Source organism: Aedes aegypti, chromosome 1 (genome assembly GCF_002204515.2).
Source record: "Aedes aegypti strain LVP_AGWG chromosome 1, AaegL5.0 Primary Assembly, whole genome shotgun sequence".
NCBI lineage: Eukaryota > Metazoa > Arthropoda > Insecta > Diptera > Culicidae > Aedes > Aedes aegypti.
The window spans coordinates 88,241,418-88,263,737 of record NC_035107.1 but is presented as its reverse complement, the minus strand read 5'-3'; the positions used below and the strand labels follow the sequence as shown (position 1 = coordinate 88,263,737).

Below are 22,320 nucleotides of genomic sequence, written 5' to 3'. Positions count from 1 at the left end.
TCTCAACATATAAATATTATAAAATTGAGTGATTTTTGCAATTAGGAGTTTGAAAGTGATTACGATTTGACTGAGGTGAAGCTTCCGAAGAAAAATTCAAAACTATTTCTCTGAAAATGTAAAAGTCCTGCACAAAAACCACTTTCAGAAAACTTGTGCATCTCGTCAAAATCTACAACTATGCTGAACATATTATAAGCTAGTCCTTGTACGATCGGTATAAATCAAAACGATACCTCGTTTTCATATGTGAATGGCTAAAGGTGTCATGTGTCAATGTGTCATAATCAAACGGCTACGCTTATAGATCCTTAGGCCTATATTGGACGGAATCCTTCAAAGAAAGAACATCCGTAAAAATTCAATGCACCGTGTAATTATATAAGGGGTTAAGAGTCCTTGCCTTGGTAAAAACCATCAACATACAACTGCTTAGGCTTGTAGATCTTTAACCCTGTATTCCATTGAGTACTTAGAAAATCAAGAACATCGGTACATATCAATACAATTCCCTGTTTACTTATATGAATAATTAGGGGTTTATTACATTAAAAACCATAAAAAGATTGCGTATCACACCAGTAGATTGATAGTTTTTATTCTTTGATACACCGTGAAGTACACCATTGAAGTTTCTGGATGAACTAGAACACCTGTTGTGCTCACTTAATTACCATAATGGTGATCTTGTTGGCATAAACGGTTCTTAAAAATAGAACAACTTTTAGGATCGAGCATTGTGAGATACAGTACTGGACAGAATAAAGTACACTTTGGCCGTTTTTCTTACAAGTGATTAATTTTGAAGGCCTCGATCTCGGCTTCTAGCGCTCCGAACTGAATTTAAACCGCTGCTCAGAAATAACTTGAATTACATTTAGCTGTAATTTCACAATATTTCAAACACAAACTTTTCAGTTTTCACATGTATCATTTTTTGCAAAATATCCCACATTTCAAAAAAATGTTTTCTACATACTTTTTTTTCTTACCAAAAAGATCATATTTGTAGAAGAATATATTGCTCTAAATATGTTCATTCGAAAATTATTGTTCACTTATTGCATTTTTGTCAAAATTGGAGTTTTGCGATAATTGAAAGATTTGTGTATGAAATGCTGTAAGCTTTCTACTGAGCAAACTTCAAGCTATTTACATGCTGGTGAAAATTTCAGGTCCATTGAAGCACTAGAATTCGAGATCTAGGCCTCTAAACTTGACCATTTTGTTTGAAAAAACGGCCAATGCGTACTTTATCCTATCCAGTACTGTATTCTTCTACTTAGAAACAGTCTTCCCAAACGAACACCGAACACGTTGATTCAGGCGGTTTGGTACTCTCCTTGTACTCTCTTCTCGTGTGCAAACCGAAACACTCGAACCTGAACCTAAACCCAAACATGTGCAAAGTGAACATCGGTTTGCACACCGGTTTGAAAAACGGTCCATTTGAACCTCGATTGCCACCGCGGTTCAAATTTTGCTGCAAAACGGACAGACAGAAAACGGTGAAATCCACGCTTATCAATTTCTACTCATCGTGCCTTGCTCAAGCGTGTGCTGGAATAAGGGCGTAAGTCGCACGATCGATTTCTCTTCATCGATCCTCATGAAGCAATCTTGCGTCCTGAGATGGAAAATTGCTGACAAACTTGCATCTTGTCACCTTTATTCACAGAAGAAAGGATCGATGAAGAGAAATCGATCAGGCGATTTACGCCCTTATTCCAGCACACGCTTGGTCTGATGTGACATCCTTGTTTTTTTTTCATTAAGTTACCGCTAAATGTTACCTACAATATTGATCTTAGTTGATCTACTTAAATAAAACATTTATTCAAGCCTCAAGGGTCTTGCGATTTGTGCCATATATGATCATAGAAATTTTATTCAATCGTTCTCTTTCAAAGCAAAAATTGTGCCATTACTTGAACCTAAGTTTGAACCGAAGTATCCAAATCTTGGAATATCTCTAAAAGTGGACGGATTTTGTAGATATCCCTGGAAAAAATCACTAGAGGAAGACTGGTATTGATTTCTCTATGATTGCGTGAAGAAGTTGTTGCAGGAATCCCTATTATTTATTTATTTCTCGCGCTTAGTATCAAACAGGCGTATCTGCAGTGATCGATTTCTCTTCATCGACTTTCGCTTTGCATCTATACTGGGAATTCAATCCATTTTCGGAGCATTTTACGAAGCAGTATGATGAATGACGATGAGCGCTTTCCATTGAACCAAAAATATTGGTCGAAAAGTTTCTCCCGGCCAAGTAATTAGCCAAAGAGAAAATAGATTAAGAGAAATCGATCACTGCAGTTACGCCCTTATGGTACCGAATGCGAGATTTGTTTTTACTTACTACATTTTAAAAGAGGTAAAATCCCTATGAGTACAAAATAAATTTCTACTTGCAGTCATACTTTTGACATAAGGACAAATGGAATGACACCAACGTTCCGAAATTCCAAAAATCTTGCCAATTATGCAAGAAACATTTAATAAGTTTTGAAAAATATTCCCTAGCAAAAATAGTTCTAAGGTAAATTCTTCCACGAGTAACACTCAGGGATGGAGTGTGACTTAAATCTTTTTCGGTGCAGCACCTTTCGAGACAGCACCCTGAATTCGTAGCCCAGTAAACACAAACTCGTATACGATAGCGCATAAGAGCACCAAAGTACAGGCGATAAACGCACATGTGCCATTAGGCTATTTGCAAAATGTGCGTATTCGCCTCCACATTTGTACTCTTGTATCTCATCATAAACGAAAGTATGTCTGCTGGGATGAGACGTGCACGAGTATTTTTTTCTGCACTGCACCCTGGCAATGCTGCCTCGCAATGTGCTTTGGGCTGCGTGGTAATCGAGTTGTCTCATTTTGACTCTTTGCGTTTCGTACACGCGTCAAATCTTCTACTTGAATTGAGTTCCCTAATATGTGACTGTCAAAACTCTTCAACTCGATGAACATTATTCATTAGCACCTTATACTATACCAAATATATAAGAATCCACTGATGTAAGTTTTTGCAAAATTCTTTTTAAGCTTGTCCGCCTTCAAAGCATACCTTGCTGAAATTTTCCTAGAGTGAATTCGAGTGAGTAGAGATTGTGCTTTGCTTTGTCTCGCACAAAAGAAAATTGTATCCTGCACCTTGCTTTGAGTTTACTCGCTAAAAATGGGAGACGCACAAATAATTTTGGAGTGGCAAGCATGTTTTGTGCACAGCACTGAGTTTTTGGACATTATATTTAGAATCAGCTTGATCATTTCCATAAATATTACAAAGTGCTGGAACTTACACAAATTTAATTAAAAACCGTTAACTACATAATTCGTACAACACATTTTATGTTCCAAAAGCAAGTAATGAGTTTGAAAGTTAAACTCATTACATGTTAAAAATATGGGGCCTTCCTTAACCGAGTGGTTAGAGTCCGCAGCTACAAAGCAAAGCCATGTTGAAGGTGTCTGGGTTCGATTCCCAGTCGGTCCAGGATCTTTTCGTAATGGAAATTCCTTGACTTCCCTGGGCATAAAGAATCATCGTACCAACCACACGATATACGAATGCGAAAATGACAACTTTGGCAAAGAAAGCTCTCAGCTAATAACTAAGCTGAGAAACAGGCTCTGTCTCAGTAGAGAATGCCAAGTATAAGAAGAACATTGAAAATATGTAAGAAGGGGTAAAAAGTCTAATCAAGTTACATACAAAATATTAACCAGCAGGCTTTGCAGAATTCGCTCTCATTTGAGTATGAAGCACGATCAAAGCAAGCAAAGAAAAACATCCCATCTGTTGCGGTCCACGATCGTCATTGTATCGCAAGGTGTAACCTGAGAGAGACTCGCGAAGAGGAAAAATATCAACGTCATATGCAGCCCAGATTCCCCTCTCATGAAACGTCAAATGCAGCCCACCGTTTTTATGGCTGAAAAAGTGAAAAGTATTGTGTTCAAAGTAAACTGTTATTAAAAACCTCAGTCGGCGGAGCAGTTTTTTTTAAAGTTGCTGATAAATCTAAGCAGTAGATTAATTATTTCTAATGTCTGCTACGTTTGCTGGCATGAAATTTCACTCAAATGACTATTTATGATTCGATGTGATGCAAACTCAATCATTTTTTGCTGAAAGGTTCATGTGAGGGTTTGAACAGCATGCGCATAATTGGTATAAACACAAAGTGGAACAAGAAAAAACTCAGCAATCACAGAAAAAGAAGACCGTCTTCGCGAGTCTCGTCTCAGGGTATAACAAGTCTGATAAATGGAAGCAGTGAGCGAGAGCCCCAAAGAGAGAGCGATGATAAAACCCATTTTACTCGCTTGTTTACCGTTGGGGATAGGTGTTTTTCTTTACTGGCACGATAAACAATCCACGAACTTCTAATAGCAATAGTGTCCCCCAGGCTTGAAGCATGTTTAGAGGGGTTTTATCATACACTACTATCCCCCCAATCTGATCAAAGTTGTAGCAGTATACGATAAACAGTCTCTCATAATGTGCAGCATGTTATGATAGTTACAGAGAGCGATACGTGAGCGATTCTCTCAATTTTCTCAGGATTCAATCCCTGTTAACCAGTTAATTCAGCTTTTAGCAGTCAGACCTCATATTCTTCTTCCATAGCCAGAAAATCAGTTTCATTTAATTAAAAGCTGCTGGAAAAATGCGAAGGAGGTAAGTTGGTGGCAGCGTCTTATAGGAGACCAAGGGTTTTTTTTTAATTTGAAAAACATTAGCCAATAAAATATTAAACTCTCCAAAACCAGCTACATCTTGAAACAAAGATCCATCGGAAAAATAAAATTGATCATTAATAATGAGTACGATGTATCGTATAAATAATAGATTCGCACATCGGAGATGGTCTAATTCTGGAATTTATTTCAAATTTTTCTTATAAAGAAAAATAAGAGGCCGAAAAAAGGAGGAAATCCTTAAGTGAATACAGAAAGAAATCCTAAAAGAAACAAAGAAGAAAAAAAAATCAAAGTGGAAATTGTAGAAAAAAAAACAAGAAAAACTTTTTGGACGAATTTTTGAATAAACTTCTAGGAAAGTTGCTGGAGATATTTTAGGAAACATTTAAGGCCGAATCTCTAAAAGAATTCTGAAAATATCAATAAGAGGATTGAAAGAAGGATTCATAGAGGAATTGATAGACAAATTATTGCGAGAATCTCTAGAATAATTATTGAGCTAATTTCTTGATAAGTATATGAAGAAATTGTTCAAAGAAAGGAGAGAAGTGCTATACGAACTCCTGGGATTCATGAAAAATGATTGAAGGTAAACATTTCGTAAAAACCAGATCAGTGTTTGAAACCACTTTCAAAATAGTTATCTGAAAAACATTCGAACGACTGTCGACAATTTTGTTTGAATCTGCGCATGATATCTCTGAAAGAATTCATGAAGAAATGCTGTAAAAAATCCTGGAAGTAGCTGAACGGATTTCCGAACAAGCTACTTCTTTTTATTTTTAAACCAGTATACTCATGACAAAATAAATGAAACACGTAAAAAAATACTATTACCAAAAACTTCATAGGAGTCTTTCTGGTAACTTATGAAAAAATATGTAAAATTATTTCAAAGTGCACATAAGAACACTGTGTCAAGAAGCAAGCTCTTATCCAGTAAGGACGTTTCTCCGGAAGAGAAACCATCGAAAAAAAAACATTTAAACAATTCTAGGCAAGGTAACTGAGGGAATTTTAGGGAAATTTTATGATCTCTGGAAACATTTCTAAATCTATTAGAAAAAATAAGAAACAGGAATCTCTGTAGTGAATCTTGCTGAAAAATCTTAAAAAATCCGCGTAAAATTCTGAAAAGGATCCACAGCGGAAACCATGGACAAAATCCTGTTGGAATCTCCTGACAAATTTCAGAATAATCCCATGGGCTGCCGTTACCTAATCGATTGACGGTACTTCCCTTCTAAAATATAATGTTTGCATTTGAGAGAGCATTTGTTAGAGTGTCGGTTTGTGAATCTAAAGGTCCCATGTTTGAAGCTAGTTGAAAAGATTGAACGGGGTTTGTGGTCAAATGGCTACCGCCTCTGTTACATACGCAGAAGATATGAGAATGGGTTCAATCCTAGGCCCGCCCAGCGTACTTTGCAGTTGTATCTTTCGTTTGCTTCTTTCTTCCACTCTTAAGGTATCACACTTAATGAATTCGTTCATAGCAACCGTTCACGAAAACTAGAGACGGACAAAAAATCGTTCCTACTTATTCTTTCATCATTATAGTACTCCTTTTCTTACGCCTGAACTTAGGCAGTCTGCTAACCAAAAAACAAGTCTCTCTGCCATGAAATTACCTTACCCCTATACCTTCTCGCATAAACTTGCGCAGATGCAGGGGTATATCCGGTCTACTGTGGGTCTGATGTGCAACATCAATTCGTCCCCCTTCCCCTCATTGGTCTGCATTTTGACGCGGCAGGCGCCATTGTTGCCTTAAATTTAAAAATCACCAGAATTTATGCACTGAGGGTATCTGTTAGTCAGCGTTGCCAACCTTCCAGATTTGTCTGGAACATTCCAGATTTTTGAGGCCCCATTTTACAAAAAAGAAACCAATAATATAAAACTTGGTTTCTCATCTATTCGTAAAGAAATGCAATTCATGCATGGTTGTTAAGGAAAGTCATTCATTCATAATTCAGCTTTGCTGAGTATCTTGGATCTATATTTTGACATCTAGTCTAATTTTAATAGTCATTCTACGAATTGCGGTGATGACACAGGATTGTGTCCCACGTTTGTATGATCTAAATTTCCCTTTTATCCATCTCCGATCCATTTCAATATTTCAACGAAATTCGGCGGCTCTGGCGTCACCAACCGACGACATGGCCTATCTCCAAGCTGCCGTTTTCCTCCGACACATTTTTTTTCCGGAATTTAGAGTGCACCTGCTACACCCTTGCCATGCTTATCTAGAAAAAAAAAAAACATGCCCGTAATTTACGGCCAAAGAGTGCACCCTCTGCGCAGGAGCCGCGTCCATTCGTGGTCCAGCGAGCGAGGTTTGGAAACTGGATTTTAATTTTGGTAGCCAATAAACAAATCTTCTGCGCACCGAAACGCCGCCGCCTCTGGCTGACCAACCGACCTTTTGCCTTAAAACCGAATAGTCGGTGCTGAGGACAAAAAAGCGGAGGGTTTGATAATTTATTAGACGAGCGTCTCCGCAGGGCTTAGCTCGGCCGAGGAATTTCCCTCCTCCCTCGGCTGACTGGATCTTAAAACAAACGAGGCGCGCTACTACCTTAGGTCGATGTCATAAAAATAAATGAGACCGAGACAGGGAAAGAAATCCGGGCCGGACGCTGCACAGTGGGGAAAATAAAGCGCATGGTTTATCTGTCAAAACACTGGATAGCATTGAAACATGCTCTAAATGCGCATGTAGAGCCAATATAGTGCATTAATGCATGCAGTTACAGGTTTTCTGATCGGTGAAAGTGCTGTTGCTAGGCGTGTAAGCTACTTCAGGAAAACACTTAGTTAGTTGCAATCGATTATGAATGTTCATCATTTCAGAAAAATGGCACTCCTAGGGGAAAATGCGAACTTTCCCACTGTGCGCTGAAGGGAGCCAAAATGGATGAAAATAACCTCTTGCCGTTTGCCAGATAAGGCAATCCATGATGATTCTTGAGAATGTTTCGTTTTCTAGCGCTTGTCGTGTTTCTCCCCCTTTTCTCGGTTTATGACTGGTCATTTCGGAGAAAATAGTCTTCTTCCTCCCCTTCTTACCCCATTGCCCTGTGTCGTCAGAAGTTCTCTAACCGGTCCTTCTTTCTAGAGTGCTGGGACGTGTGCAACCGTAACCACCAGATTCGTAAGGAAAACGAACTAGCCCACCGGTTACTGCTCAGCCTCAGCCGAATGATCCGGAACGAATCGGTAGTGGCCGCGGACATCGAGTGGACCACGCCGGAGGAACTGCTGGAACATCAACCGCATCCGGGCGTTCCTTCGCCGCTGGCCGCTAGCGAAAACGTCGAACGACTCAGCCGGATTGCCCGAGATGGCGGTCCAAATGGAACTTCGGTTTCGAAGATCATCCAAGCCCTCAGCCAGGCGTCGTCGCTGATGGGACCGGAATCGAAAACGGTGACCAGTAGCAGTAGCAGTAGTTCGGAGCAGAGCTTCCACCAGTGTTTGGTGTCGTGGGAGATTTCCGGTGGGGGTTTGACCGGCAATCTGCTGACCGAAACTGCCAAAGTCGAACTCTCCCTGTGGCCAAACACCAAATATCACGTGCACGTGACCTGTCGAAATAAGGTAAGTGTTGAGGGATGATGATTGGCGGGGGCGTAGCCAGAGGGGACGGGGGGTGGCCAACGAAAAGAAAATTCAAAACTAATTGGTTCGTAACGAAGGTCAAAATGTTGTTTAAGTTTTTTAAAAACACTGCGGAACACGATCTTGTTTCAAACACCAAAATACAACTATTGAGGGTTGCTGAATTCAATGCCGTTTACAAAAATATCATAGCACGTCTAGGTTTTCAGACATTGCTGATATAAAATGCAAAATTTGAATATTTCAACCAACCTTCACGCAAGTTTGCCACACATTGCCACAGAATTCAAATCTCATGTGTATAACTATACTTATCATAAAAGTTCATATTACTTTCAGTGCAAATGAATCGATGTGAAATGAAATTTGAAGTTCTATTTTGCATGCTTGGTGAATTGGAGCTCAAGAAGTTTGATAAATCATGATTTAAATTTTATATTTACATCATAATTTGATCCTGGAGACACGCAAACATGCCATTTTTAGCGTCATAATAAAGTTCTTGGAGTCTGAACAAAAATCAGGAATTTATCAAAGATCATCATAAATTTTATCAAGAATTTGGTCTGGGCACTCCATAAGGAATGTACCGAAAATTATTAATACAAAAGTCATCTTAAACCTAACGGTAATCTTATCAGTGGACCTACTTTAATAGTTATTTCAAAATAAATGAATTCAGGAATGATGGATAATGGATTTGTTTATAAATTCTTCAACGATGAAAAAAGCTTCTCGTACTTTATCCAATATCGTAAAACAATATAGCGTAAATAGGGTAGAAGTACCAATTATGGCAATAGTGAGAACACAAAGAGATTTTTCTTATTGTTCCACTAAAATCGAGCGGCTAATATTCGCAGGAATGATAAAACTATTTTTTTATGATAACTAGTCCTTGGTTAGAACAATCGTGCAATACAATTTGAAAAATGAACATTTAAAAATCTAGCCTCACAGAAATGTCCCCTTCTTAGCAGTTTGCTGAAGGGTACTCGTTAGGAAATCCGGCAAAATTAATTCAACTGATGAATGGTTGTTGCCTTGTGAGAACAAATGAACAAACTTATATGATGTGTAAACAAATTTACCGTTTTTATTTGGAAATCGTGTTGTATCCACTATGGTGATACAAAAAGTATGGGAACCCAATTATGGCGATACTCTGACAGGGCTGGTAGCAAGTCACTTTTTAGTGACTTGGTCACTTTTTTTACTTTTTTTGGTCACTAAAAAGTCACTATTTTCAACAAAAATGGTCACTAAAGTCACTATTTTCATGATCTGATGATAAATCAACCAGATTATCGCCGATTTCTTAAAACTTAATGCCAGTCCAGCAATGTCCTGATTTTTATTAGAAATTCTTTATAAGAGAGATTCGCGGAAGCTGACATTTCTGTCAAAGTGTGAGCCAATCGAGCTGCGAGAGCTATCAAAGTGTGAGCCAAACGAACATGCGTTATGTTTGTTTTGAACTTTTCTTGAGGAGTAATGTAATCAGCTTGAAATTATTTCTGTAAAAGTAATTTTGCATGAAGCAAAAAAATGAAATGTTTTACTTTTTTGAATTTTTGTCAATGCGATTTTTAGTTTTTGATTTTAGGGCTGTTTATTAGTTTTGATATGTTGCTCAAAGATCTATAACGAAACAAAATACACTTTATAGCAATTAGGAAGTCATGTCCGTGTTACAATATTATTCTCGACGCCGAGCAAAACCAGCACTGCTGGTCTGTTGCCAAATCATTTCATTTTACTTCTGCTTAACTCTCTATAAAGGATCACTAGTTTTTATTATTCTAATTCAAACATTTTTTAAGATCAATGAAGTGTCTTAAGAGGACAGGATTCTGTGCTTACTTTCTGGAAGAATTCAGGTGTATACTGCACAGACATTTTTTTACAGAATATCAGGAATTTATTTGTTGGGTCTTGTGAAAAAAAAGTTCTGGTTTTATTTTTTTAAATTTGAATGACGGCTCAATTTCTGACAGACCTGCTGAGTATATTTAGATGAATTTCAGGAGAAACCAACGGAAAGACTGAAGAGATCTATAGCCTACCTTTGAAGAAAGCTCAACAAAAGTGATTCAATATAGAAGCCTGAAATTTCTCTGATATTTTAACTAAACATAATTTAACAAATTTGTCAGAAACTTTTTCAGGAATCAGATTCAGTTTTTCTCCAGTTATAGATAAAGCTTCGAAGCTACCTTTGGAAAGTGAGGGTTAAATTTTAAATGATTTCTTGCTGGGATGCTTTTCTCTTTTATTTTAAATTCTCGATTCTGCCAAAAATTCCACAAGATTTCGCTAAACAATCTTCATTTATCATCGTAAATTTACTCTCGAACTCTTCCTGAAATTTCCCAAGAAACAACTTTCAAGAATTTTGGCGATTGAGTTCGCCATTAATGACTAAGAATTTTGCCATAATTTCTTTCTTCAGAGTTGATGAATTTTGAATTTCCAGGAGATTTTCTGTACTGACCTGAATCCGAGTTTAAAGTTATAGCATATGCCTAACTCTGCGGCCTAGCGTTTATGCGCCCCGTACAAGATTTACCAGAATTTTTGATAGGCACGTTCTGTCCCTTGATGATGTTTCATATCTATTGTAATTCAGTGAAGTGATTTGTATACGTTTCAAGCATTCAACTGTTGAGACATACTTCGAATTGCATAAGCTCATTTAACATAATGTGAAAATGTGGTAATATTCTTAATTATAGAGTCCATGTTTTCGCTTTTGAACTTAAATTTTGCACTTATATTTGATCATTTTGGTCACTAAAGTCACTATTATTTTGCTGTCTGACTGCTACCAGCCCTGTACTCTAGAGGCGGTTTGTTTACATTTTCTAAAAAATTTATTCTAGGGTGACTTCTATGACGGGACGGTTCGGTAAGGCATTACATATCTTCAATTAGGATAGAAGCACTGGTTTTGGCCTTGCACCAGCCAATCAACATGAAATATTTCGTGTTCTATAGATCACATACACATGGTAAAGCAACATTCATTACTCGTCCAAATTGACTCAAAACATAAGGAAAATAACTAATGTTCCTTTTTTTCCATACACCTAATCTGGCCTGGGTACTCCTAATTTGGCCACTCTCATAAAAAATCAAAGTGATTGGCCAATTTGAAAACTGAAGCTTAATCTTTGGCTGAAACTGGTTCTGATGGGGAGCAGGCCGTCAAGCCGAATGCTGGTAGGCCGTAAGGGTCGTTAGGCCGAAATTATATTTGACCATTTATCACATATAAATTGACGCTTATATTGAGCTGTTCGGTAATCCAATCCGCATGGTTATTAAATTAATTAACTCATTACGCGTGGTAAAGATGGACAAATTATGAGTGAAATTATGAAAAAAATCCACGTGCTCGGCTGGGATTTGAACCCAGGACTCTTGTATGCTAGACGAGCGCTTTACCAACTAAGCTACCGAGCCACTTGGTGACCCAATAACTGAGTTGGTTACAAGTTTAGAATTCCAATCCCTACAGACCACGCGGACCCCTTTCATAACCCATACCCGACCAGAACCACATAACAAGATTATAACACATTTCTATCAGCAGCAGTTAAAAATAACAGAAGTTGATACAATTTTGTAATCAAGATGGCTTTGTTCTCAACTTGTTATATTTTTAGTAACACATTTATAACAGCATTTGTTATATTTGTGACATCGCATTTATAAGTTTGTTGCAAATAACATCCGATGTCATAGACAGTAACATAGTTTGCAATAATTTTGTTATTTTGTAACATCCTTCCTACACATTCTGTAATAATTGTGATATAATTGTAACAGGGTTTGTTATATTTTAGTTTGATTTGGTGCAAATTTTGTTAGAATTTTTGTTATTTTAACTACTAACGGTACATGTTTTATAACAACTAGTGATATAAAAAAATCTTATCAGATGAACACAGTTTGTTATAATCTTGTTTCTTCCGTCTGGTCGGGTATCCATCCATCTCATGCGAGAAGAGCGAGTGCGATTTATTTAGTGTTGAAACTGTTTGCCTATCGTACACTCATGTGACGACATGATTACTACAGAGAGGCAGTAACACTCTAATATAAATTGACGCTTATATTGAGCTGTTCGGTAATCCAATGCGCATGGTTATTAAATTAATTAACTCATTACGCGTGGTAAAGATGGACAAATTATGGGTGAAATTATGAAAAAAATCCACGTGCTCGGATGGATATGGGTTATGAAAGGGGTCCGCGTGGTCTGTAGGGATTTGAATTCTAAACTTGTAACCAACGCAGTTATTGGGTCACCAAGTGGCTCGGTAGCTTAGTTGGTAAAGCGCTCGTCTAGCATACAGGAGTCCTGGGTTCAAATTCCAGCCGAGCACGTGGCACAGCACCCACGCTGCATTCTTCTCGTCCAAAACCGTCTGACACTCCTCGTCGAACCAATTGTTCCGTCGTTTTCCTTCCACGAACCCAATGGCACCTTCTGTTGCGTTAGTAATGGCTGCTTTGACACTACTCTAGCAGTCCTCAAGAGGGGTTTCGGTGAGCTCTCCCTCATCAGACAACGCTGTTTCAAGGCTTTGTGCGTAATCAGTTGTGAGTCCTGATAGCTTGAGTCGTTCCAAATTGTACCGTGGCGGGCGTCGGTACCGAATGTTGTTCCCAGCGGAGAGTGTTTGGCGCACTTTAACCGTTACAAGATCCGAATCGATGTTTGCGCCACGATGTAATTAAGCTAATAATAATGTTACTGTAGTTACTATTTTTCAAAGCATTAGCAAGAAGAATATAGAACTTGTTTGATGGTTTTTAAGTATTCCTGCAATTCCTTTAAAAATGTTCTACCTGTAATTCCACTAAGGGGCTGTCCATACTTAAACCACATGATTATCTATGCAGTGAATAAAATGACCACGTGGCTTATGTACAGTCCGTTAGGACCATACTGTCAGGGATTGTTCCAAATATCCCTCCTTGAATTCTTAAATAAAATAATACAGGTATTGCCAAGGGCTGAAAATCTGCCTAGTAAAGATAAATAATAATAATAAATACAGGTATTCTTCCAGGAATTGATCAAGGCAGCGTTCATAAATGACGTAGCATTTTTGGCCAATTTTTGACATCCTCCTCTGCCATTGTAGCTTATTTTCTATACCTCAAGTGTGTGCTAGAATAAGGGCGTAAGTCGCATGATCGATTTCTCTTCATCGATCCTCTTTTCTGTGAATAAAGTGACAAATGCTGTTGAGATTACGTTGAAAATCACGGATTCCGGTAAAATGAGCTTAGTGTGTAACAATGTCAAGATGAGTTTTTGTTTTCCGAAGTTGCATAAGAGAATCACAAGAAAAGCTTCTAATGAAATTTATTTTAGTATTTTGGAAGAGTTTCTTAAGCTATTCTTGGAGATATGATTGAATGCGTCTTTGAAGTAGTTTTATCTTTGGCGTAAATACGGGGGGACTAAAGAGTGTAAGCCCTTCCTTGTTGAGTAAGCATCTTGCCCAAGTGATTTTTTTATCGAATGGGTCATTTTCCCTTTAGGTTTGAATTCAAGATACGCTCATGAGTTTGAGAAGAGTCTAAATTACTTATTCAATCATAAAATCCTCAAGAAGGGATCTGATTAGAAATTCATGAAGTGATTCACGTTAGGATCTCAGAAAAATATATCAAAAGTAATGTCCAAAGAAATACACTTAAGTCTTTTTTTACACGGTTTTTTTTGCACGCTTTATTTTTACACGGCTTTTTTTACACGCCTTTCGGAATTAACACGGTACTTTTTTTGCACAAAATTCGGAAATAACACGGTTTTTTTACTCATTTACACGGATTTCAGAATTAACACGGTACTTTTTCCACGGATTCTAGAATTACCACGGTTTATTTTAACACAAATTCTAGAATTAGCACGGTTTTTTTTTGCACGGAATTTTTTTGCACGGCACGGGGGACCGTGTAAAAAAAAACCTTAGTGTATACTGAGAGGGAGAGAGTGTTTTCGGACTTAATGCTGGTTTGCTGCTAACAAGAACAGGAATCGCCTATATCGATGCGTGGAAAATTTATTTCAAGAAATGATCCAGAAAACCACATTTTTTAGATCGCAGTACGCAGTTGCGAAGAAATGTCATTTCAAAGGGAGTTCTCTATGGGATATTTCATGATTCATGCAGTCAAGGTATTTCTTCACTTTCCTTTCGAGCAAAACAACATACTTAGCTTGCCTTTTAATCTGATCGTGTTGGATACATTTCACCTTTTGAGGATTAAAGACTGCGATCTGTTGTTCAAAACATAGCATGGATCTTTGAAAATGATTGAGTATATAACCGAAACCATCGGATTAGGTCAAAAACACCCTCTTCCTGTGATATCCACAGTCGAGTTGCGAATATGAAAAATACTGATAATGTTTCAAGACAAGTGTTGGGTGAGATTTGGAAGATAATCTGAACAAAAAAATATAAATTTAAAAAATAGGCAAGATCGTAAATATATCTAAGAATTATTCAAAGCGTGATTATTGAAGCAATTCAACAGGAAATACGTTCAAGTATCTGTCAAAAATTCTGAACTCGTCAGGAGTGTAATTTTCTAACTAATGCTTTGCACAAAGTTCCCGCATAAATCATTGAAGAATGGAGGCATTTTTTCTTGAATTCATGAAAAAAAAACTTATGGCGTAACTCTTTGTACTTTCAAAAGCAATACCGTCGAGAAAACATTCAGAAGATTTTTGTCTTAGAAGTTCCTTAAAAAATGTATAGAAGAATTCTTGAAAAACTATCCCTCGACATACATCCTAATGCGTAGAACTCTTTGCAAGCTGCCTGTTTGAATTCTTGAGTGAATACTAGCAGAAACGCTCGAGGGAATTCGCCTAGAGACAAATGAAGAGTGTTTACATCCTTAATAGTGTTACGTTTTATACAAAAAGTCGAAAATTATAATTATAATTTTGGTAACGTTGATTTCGACTGGATCTTGTGATGTTGTTTTCAAATGGCTTTCTCAGTCTGGTAGTCGAAAAAAACCATATTTTCACATTTCTGGCGTTTCGGCCGATGGGTTTTGGCCTTTTTAAGGGTGGTCATAAGATATATCTTCTAACGGATGAGAATAGATCTTACGACCCTTGAAAAAGGTCAAAACTCATCGGCCGAAACGTCGAGAAAGTAGAACACATTGTTTTTCGGCTACCCCAATGAGAAAATCATCTGAAAATAGTGAATATTTTAATTTCATGAAAAATTGGTGAGAAATGTCTCTGATGTCGTAAGACCTCATCACTCTCTGATGAAAATTCTGGCTACGCCCTTGATGGGGAACTATCTAGATTTGTGAAATCTCTAACTTAAATCTTTTTCCATTTCCTTCATCAGGAAACCGATCAACTAATCCGCTCGGCTCCCCTGCTGATCGACACCAGCGAAGCAATTGTGGTGTCCCTTCACGGTACAACTACCACTACCAGCACGACAATCACCACCTCGACCACAACCACAACGGCCCGACCGCTCGCGATAAACTCGGTGATCGAGGAAATCGAAGTGGTCCAGGAGGCGGCCGCATTCGAGAGCGCTTCCGATGACGTCGACGCCGAAGCGGACAGCTACAGCAGTGCCAACAGCTACCAAACTAAATCCAGATCGAACCCATCCGGGCACAATCTGTGGCCTATCTATAGTGCCGCCGTAGATCTGCCCGAGAACTCCAAGGAGGTGATCATCCTGGGGGTGTTCGTAGCGATATTGGCGTTCGTGTTGATCGTGCTGACGGTCGTGATCCTCATCCGACGGAAGCACGATCAAATCGAAGACCGAGAGCTGCTGATCGAGAGCGAAGTTCTGCCGAAGATTTTGCACGTTTGATAGGGCCATCACCACCCGCTCTGTGTTGGCACCAGTGATGACGAAAACGTCGACGAGGTCGGTGGGTGTTTTCTGTAAATAGCTGTTTTTATTAGACTTCTTTCTTCCCCCCTTTTTATGCTCCTACTTAGAAACGAAATGAATCATAATGGGAAAAGCTTCTCTCTAATTTAAAGCCCAACTCAGTCCTCCTATTCTTCTGTAGGTACGGTATAAATTATTGATTTTATCGATTCCGATAATTTCTGGATTAGGTTACCCGCTCAAGCACTGCATTATTGGCGAGGAAAAATTATCAGGCATGTAATTAATATACTCCTCTTCTCGAACAAAAAACAAAAACCCAAATCGGAAAAATAATCGGAATAAGCAGTAGCAATCACATCGGCATCTGGAAACACAGTGAAAAAACATAACTAAAACTAATCGCAGAAATTAAAGAATGAAGCTAGTCCTTTTTTGTTTGTTTTGGGAACGAGTGAATGAGTGGCGCATCGGAAAGTGATTAAAGGGAAATAAAGAACGGAAAGGAATGCTGTGATGTTGAAAAAAAAACGACAGGGAATGATCTACGAGAAGAGGGAAGCGCGAGAGAGAAAAAGAGAGAGAGAAACGTTAAGATGTCAAGTCTTTATTACTAGAGGTGAACGTGTTTATATAGTTAGAGCAGATAGAAAAAGAGAGAAATTAAGAATCAAGGAAGAGTGGAGGAAAGTTTTATCAATGTTACTAGGCGAATCAATGCAAGCAAAAGAGAAAAAAAACAGAAAAAATGAAAATTGAGTCGAAATAAACAAAGTGTAAAATATACAAAGTAAATTATGCATACAAACTGAAACCAATCATCCTTGTGTACATTGTGTAAAAAGACTGAAAATAATGTATAATAAATAAACTTCGAAATGATGAATAATACCTTAAAACCAACGCTTTTGTTTTGATTTGAATTGAAAGAAATTCCTTACGTAGGGGTAGAATGAAATAAATCGGAAACAATGCCTTAGAAGGGACTTGGATTCTCTTTCTATTTCTTCCGATACTAGCATGCTTGAAATCAACACACGCTAAACTTGTCACGCTCAGAAATGAGTGCCGAATACACAAAATCAGCCTCTCTTCATGCAGCACAGATTCTGTGCAAAGGGGGCTGTACACAGTTTTGAGCAAACGGTGGTAAACAAACCGAATGAGTGAAATGCGCACAGAGGAGGAACGCTTGGAATGCGGAGTTCGCTTCCAATTTTGTTTTGCTTCTGAAAACATTAAAAAAAAACATTCAAATTTTCAAGTTTTCAGAGATTTTTTCATTCGAATAGCCGAAGCGGAAGCAAATGGGAAAAAAACTTCCACATTTGCGACCATCTTCCGGCTTTTCGCCTGAAAAAATCACAGAAAACTCACCATCTTACCAACGGCCAACTGTTTGCTGCCGCGCGGGAGAGATTGACAGTTCCATTTCCATCGATCCCCGCACAGCCGATGGCCAACACATCGACTACACACAGCATGAGTGCGACTTACACAGAATTTTCACTCAGCCAGAGAGTCCTGCATTGGTTGCCTCATTCTGTGTAGTTTTTACACATGCGCTGCGTTGAGCAGGCTTTGCGTGCATGTTTATTTGATAATCGCAAGAGAACTTCGATATTAAACTTCCAATTGGTGAGATTAGATGTACTTGAATCCAGGTAAGTGCTCATACAAACAGATCTTAAAGGGCTTTTTTTTGTGAAATTTTCTTTGGGTCAGTCAGCAAAATGGTTAAAAATGCTTAAAAAATAGTTATTTCATTCTAAAATTTATAGTAATGGTTAAAAAAAATATTGTATAAGAATCTAGATTGCATCGTGCTACTAGGCAGCGATAGTGTGCATGAAAATTTTGAACAATTTTGCCAAAGACGCCATCTTTCTAAATGGATAGGCTCCTGAGATACCTGCAAAACAAAAGTAGAAGCTTCATGCACACTAGTACCACCTTGCGGTTAAAATCCGAATTAAATGAGATACCATCAAATAGCCTCCACCTCCACAAAAACTTTATTGAAGACCCCATGTTTCGGAATTATTTGGATTTTGAGATATATCGATGTAGTCTATTTGAACCGTATACAGTGCCTTCTTTATTATACGACTTCTATGTACATTTGATGATTTAACCGCATAATATAGGGCTTGGTGTCTATAGATAATATAGATTTATTAAATATCTTTATAGTAAAATGGTACCATATAAATCACAGCTGTTTTACAAAGTACAACCCCTTCCCTGAAGCCGCCGACCTCTACCTGGTTCCCAGCTGAATATTATTTTCGCAATTCTTTTTCCCGACATTCGCACTAAGTGACCAGCCCACTGAAGTCTGCCGTATTTTACACGCTTGATAATATTCGCATCTTTGTACACTTGATACAACTCGTGATTCATGCGTCTGCACCACACACCATTTTTGAGTTTCCCACCGAGTATTGTCCGCAGCAATTTACGCTCGAAAACAACGAAAGCTTTCCGGTCTGCCTCTTTCAACGTCCACGCTTCGTGACCATAGAGAGCCACCGGAAGAATCCATGTTTTATACAGGGCGAATTTTGTTTCCGTTTGCAAGCTGCGGGACCTAAGCTGGTTACGTAGTCCGTAAAAGGCCCTATTTGCAGCCGCAACACGTCTTTTCACTTTGCGGAAAACGTCGTTGTCACAAGTCACAAGTCTTCCAAGGCAAACAAATTCTTCAACAACTTCAAACACATCCCAATTAACCACAATCTCAGCACCTACACCACCAAGCCTGTCTCTATCTCTACCTGCTACCATGTACTTTGTTTTGGTAGAATTAATTGTCAGGCCGGCCTATCTTCGTTGTCTCCCTCTTCAGAGGCACGAAGGCCTCTTCCACTGACTTGCGATTGATTCCAATTAGGTCTATATCGTCCACAAAGCCAAGGAGCATAAGCGACCTTGTGATAATAGTGCCATTTCTCTGCACGCCAGATCTCCTAATAGCACCCTCGAGTGCAATGTTGAACAGTAAATTCGAAAGTGCGTCTCCCTGCTTCAACCCGTCTATCGTCACGATCAAGGTTGACACCTCGTCTGCGATCCGAAAACTTGATTTCGAACCATCCAGTGTAGCATGTATCTGCCTAATCAGTCTCGCCGGAAATTCATGTTCTGACATTATCTGTCACCGGTCATTTCTTTTCACTGAGTCGTACGTCGCCATGAAATCAATAAACAGATGGTGAGTCTGCAAGTCATACTCCCGGAATTTATCTAGGAGCATTCGCAAGGTAAACATCTGGTCCGTTGTCGAACGGCCCTCACGAAAACCAGCTTGGTATTCGCCGACGAAGGACTCCTCGAGCGGTCTCAGTCTGTTAAGCAGGATGCGCGACAGAATTTTGTACGCCGTACGTAGCAGGGTAATTCCTCTGTAATTGGCACACTCCAGTCTGTGCTCTTTCTTGTAGATTGGCGTATGAGGCCATCCAACCAGCCGGTGGGCAATTCTTTGTCCTCCCATACCTTCAGAAGTACTCGGTGGATCGACTGATAAAGCTGCTCACTTCCGTGCTTGAGAAGCTCGACCGGAATCTCGTCCTTCCCAGCAGTTCTTCAGCTCGCTGATAGCCTTTTTAACTTCTTCTATGGTCGGTCAGCTTGATCGTCATCATCAATGTTCATTCTGTTCCTCGCTACATTTACATTTTCACCGTTCAACAATTGCTGAAAGTGCTCCTTCCACCTGGCAGCCACCGCCGTTTTATCGGTCAGCAAATTCCCTTCTCGATCATTGCTCATGGCGGGCACTGAATGCCGCGCACCATTGACCGTTGCATAGAATCTCCGAATATCATCCCGGTTCATGCTTTCTTGTGCTTCAGCTACCACACTTTCTTCAAGCTGCCTTTTCTTTCCGCGGTGGATTCGCTTTTCTTCGGCTTTCGCTGCCCTGTACCGCTCTCTGTTCTGTCGGGTACCGGCCACAAGCATACGGCTTCTGGCGACATTCTTCATGTGCCAGAGAACTCTTCATCGAACCAGTCGTTTCGTTTTCGTCGTTGACCAGTGCCAATCAATTCCCACGCCGTTGTTGTCACAGCTTCGTTGGTAGGGTCCCACAGGCTGTCGACGTCTCCAGCAACGTTGACAATCTTCCCAACTGCTCGTCTAGTTGCTGACGGTACTGTGCAGCTACTCCATCAGTCGACAAGCGTTGTATAGTTCGCTTAATCTGCCTCCCTATCACTATAAAACCAACTCCACGTTCTGCTCTGTCGCCATTGCTGCAGTAGATGTGGTACTAGAATGAAGTGTTGGCGATGGGGTCCATCGCTCGGAATTCACGTTCTCCGGTTCTCGGCCAGCGTCATTCCTGCATAGCTGCCACATTCACTCCGACATTGCGCAGTTCACGATCCAAGAGCCCAACACGCGCGGGTTCATTCAAAATTCTCGCGTTCCAAGATCCAACTTTCCAATCGTTGTCCTTTATTCGTTGCCGGGTCTGTTGCCGTAAAATCAATCCGTTTGCTCTACTTTTGCCTTTCTTGGTTGGTGAAGAGTCATCGATAGGCCACCTAACCAGGGTTGCGCTACCTACATCGTGCTGGAGGGGCTGCCTCCTCGGTGCTGACACGATACAGAATTGTCCGTTTGTTCTTTACATGGTGACCGCGATCAGAGTCATCACAACCATCCACCATTATCAGGGCTTTGGACCTCTAGCTATGGTTCTCAATTGTTTCAAGTTCTTTCGGACATGCTACTATGGTGAGTAAGGCGGTTCAGAATTTGAAAATGTTTGATATTTCAATCTCCCATATCTACCTTAAAAATAGTATTCTGTGAATTTTTCAGCTTTTTCGGTGCTCATTTAAAGGTGGCCCGAAGAAAGTAGGTTTATATGGAAATTACTATGGAGAAATTTTGAAAAATGTTCCAAACACGCTAGTACTGTAATGTTAGTACAAACTTATTATCCCATATTAAAAACTCATTCTTTAAACCATAATAAAAAAATTGTTGAAGAAAGAAATTGAATCCGACGGATAGCAGAAGAGATATTCTTGAGTTTGTTTGCTATCATATGGCTTAATATAGGATTATAGCTCTGTAAGCATGTTCAAAAATCCCAAACAAAATTAGCTCAAATGGGATTTGTTTCTTCAGCAACATCCTTCATAAAGGTTCGGAGAATGAGTTTTCACTGTAAGATGATAAGCTTGTACTTACATATTTGTGCTTACGTGTTTGTAGCATTTTTCATAGTTTCTCATTTCTCCATAGTAATTTCCATATAAACCTACTTTGTCTTTGGGCCACCTTTTACCTTCGGGTTGTCGCGCTGTTGTACTTTGTATAACAATTGTGATTTATATGCTATCATTTTGTAACAAAAATATCTATCGACACCAAACCAAAATGTATTCTTCAATCATTTTTTTAAGAACAATACTCGAAAGTTTTTATTTACAGTATGGCCCTCTATAATACGGTAAAATCAACAAATGTACATGGAAGTTGCATAATAATGAACGCACTATATAAGGTTCCAGTAAACCACAGTTTGAAATCGGTATATCTCAAAATCCAGGTAATATAGAAACTTGGGGTCTTTAGAAAAGTTGTTCTGGAGGTGAAGCGCTATCTGATGGTCTTCTTCTTTGTGGCGTTACGTCCCCACTGGGACAGAGCCTGCTTCTCAGCTTAGTGTTCTTATGAGCACTTCCACAGTTATTAACTGAGAGCTTACTATGCCAATGACCATTTTTGCATGTGTATATCGTGTGGCAAGTACGAAGATACTCTATGCCCTGGGAAGTCGAGAAAATTTCCAATCCGAAAAGATCCTCGACCGGTGGGATTCGAACCCACGACCCTCAGCTTAGTCATGCTGAATAGCTGCGCGTTTACCGCTACGGCTATCTGGGCCCCACTATCTGATGGTACCTCATTTAATTCGGAATTCGACCGCTAGGTGGCACTAGTGGGCATGGAAGTTTACTTGTTTTGCGGATATTTCAGGATCCTGACCATTTAGAAGGTTGGCGTCTTCGGCAATTTTGTTTAGTAAGTTAAGGACAATCAA

The 22,320-nt window shown here is 39.2% G+C and overlaps 1 protein-coding gene across 1 annotated transcript in view; it reads left to right on the top strand.

The window, feature by feature from the left end:
• Positions 1–17,155, top strand: part of LOC5576584 (serine-rich adhesin for platelets) — a 44,184-nt gene extending 27,029 nt beyond the window's left edge. The window contains exons 3-4 of the mRNA XM_001656108.2: positions 7,840–8,319; positions 15,744–17,155. Coding sequence (XP_001656158.2) covers positions 7,840–8,319; positions 15,744–16,232 — 969 coding nt within the window. The 3' untranslated portion in view covers positions 16,233–17,155. The remainder of the gene's footprint in view (positions 1–7,839; positions 8,320–15,743) is intronic.
• Positions 17,156–22,320: the final 5,165 nt, after the last annotated feature.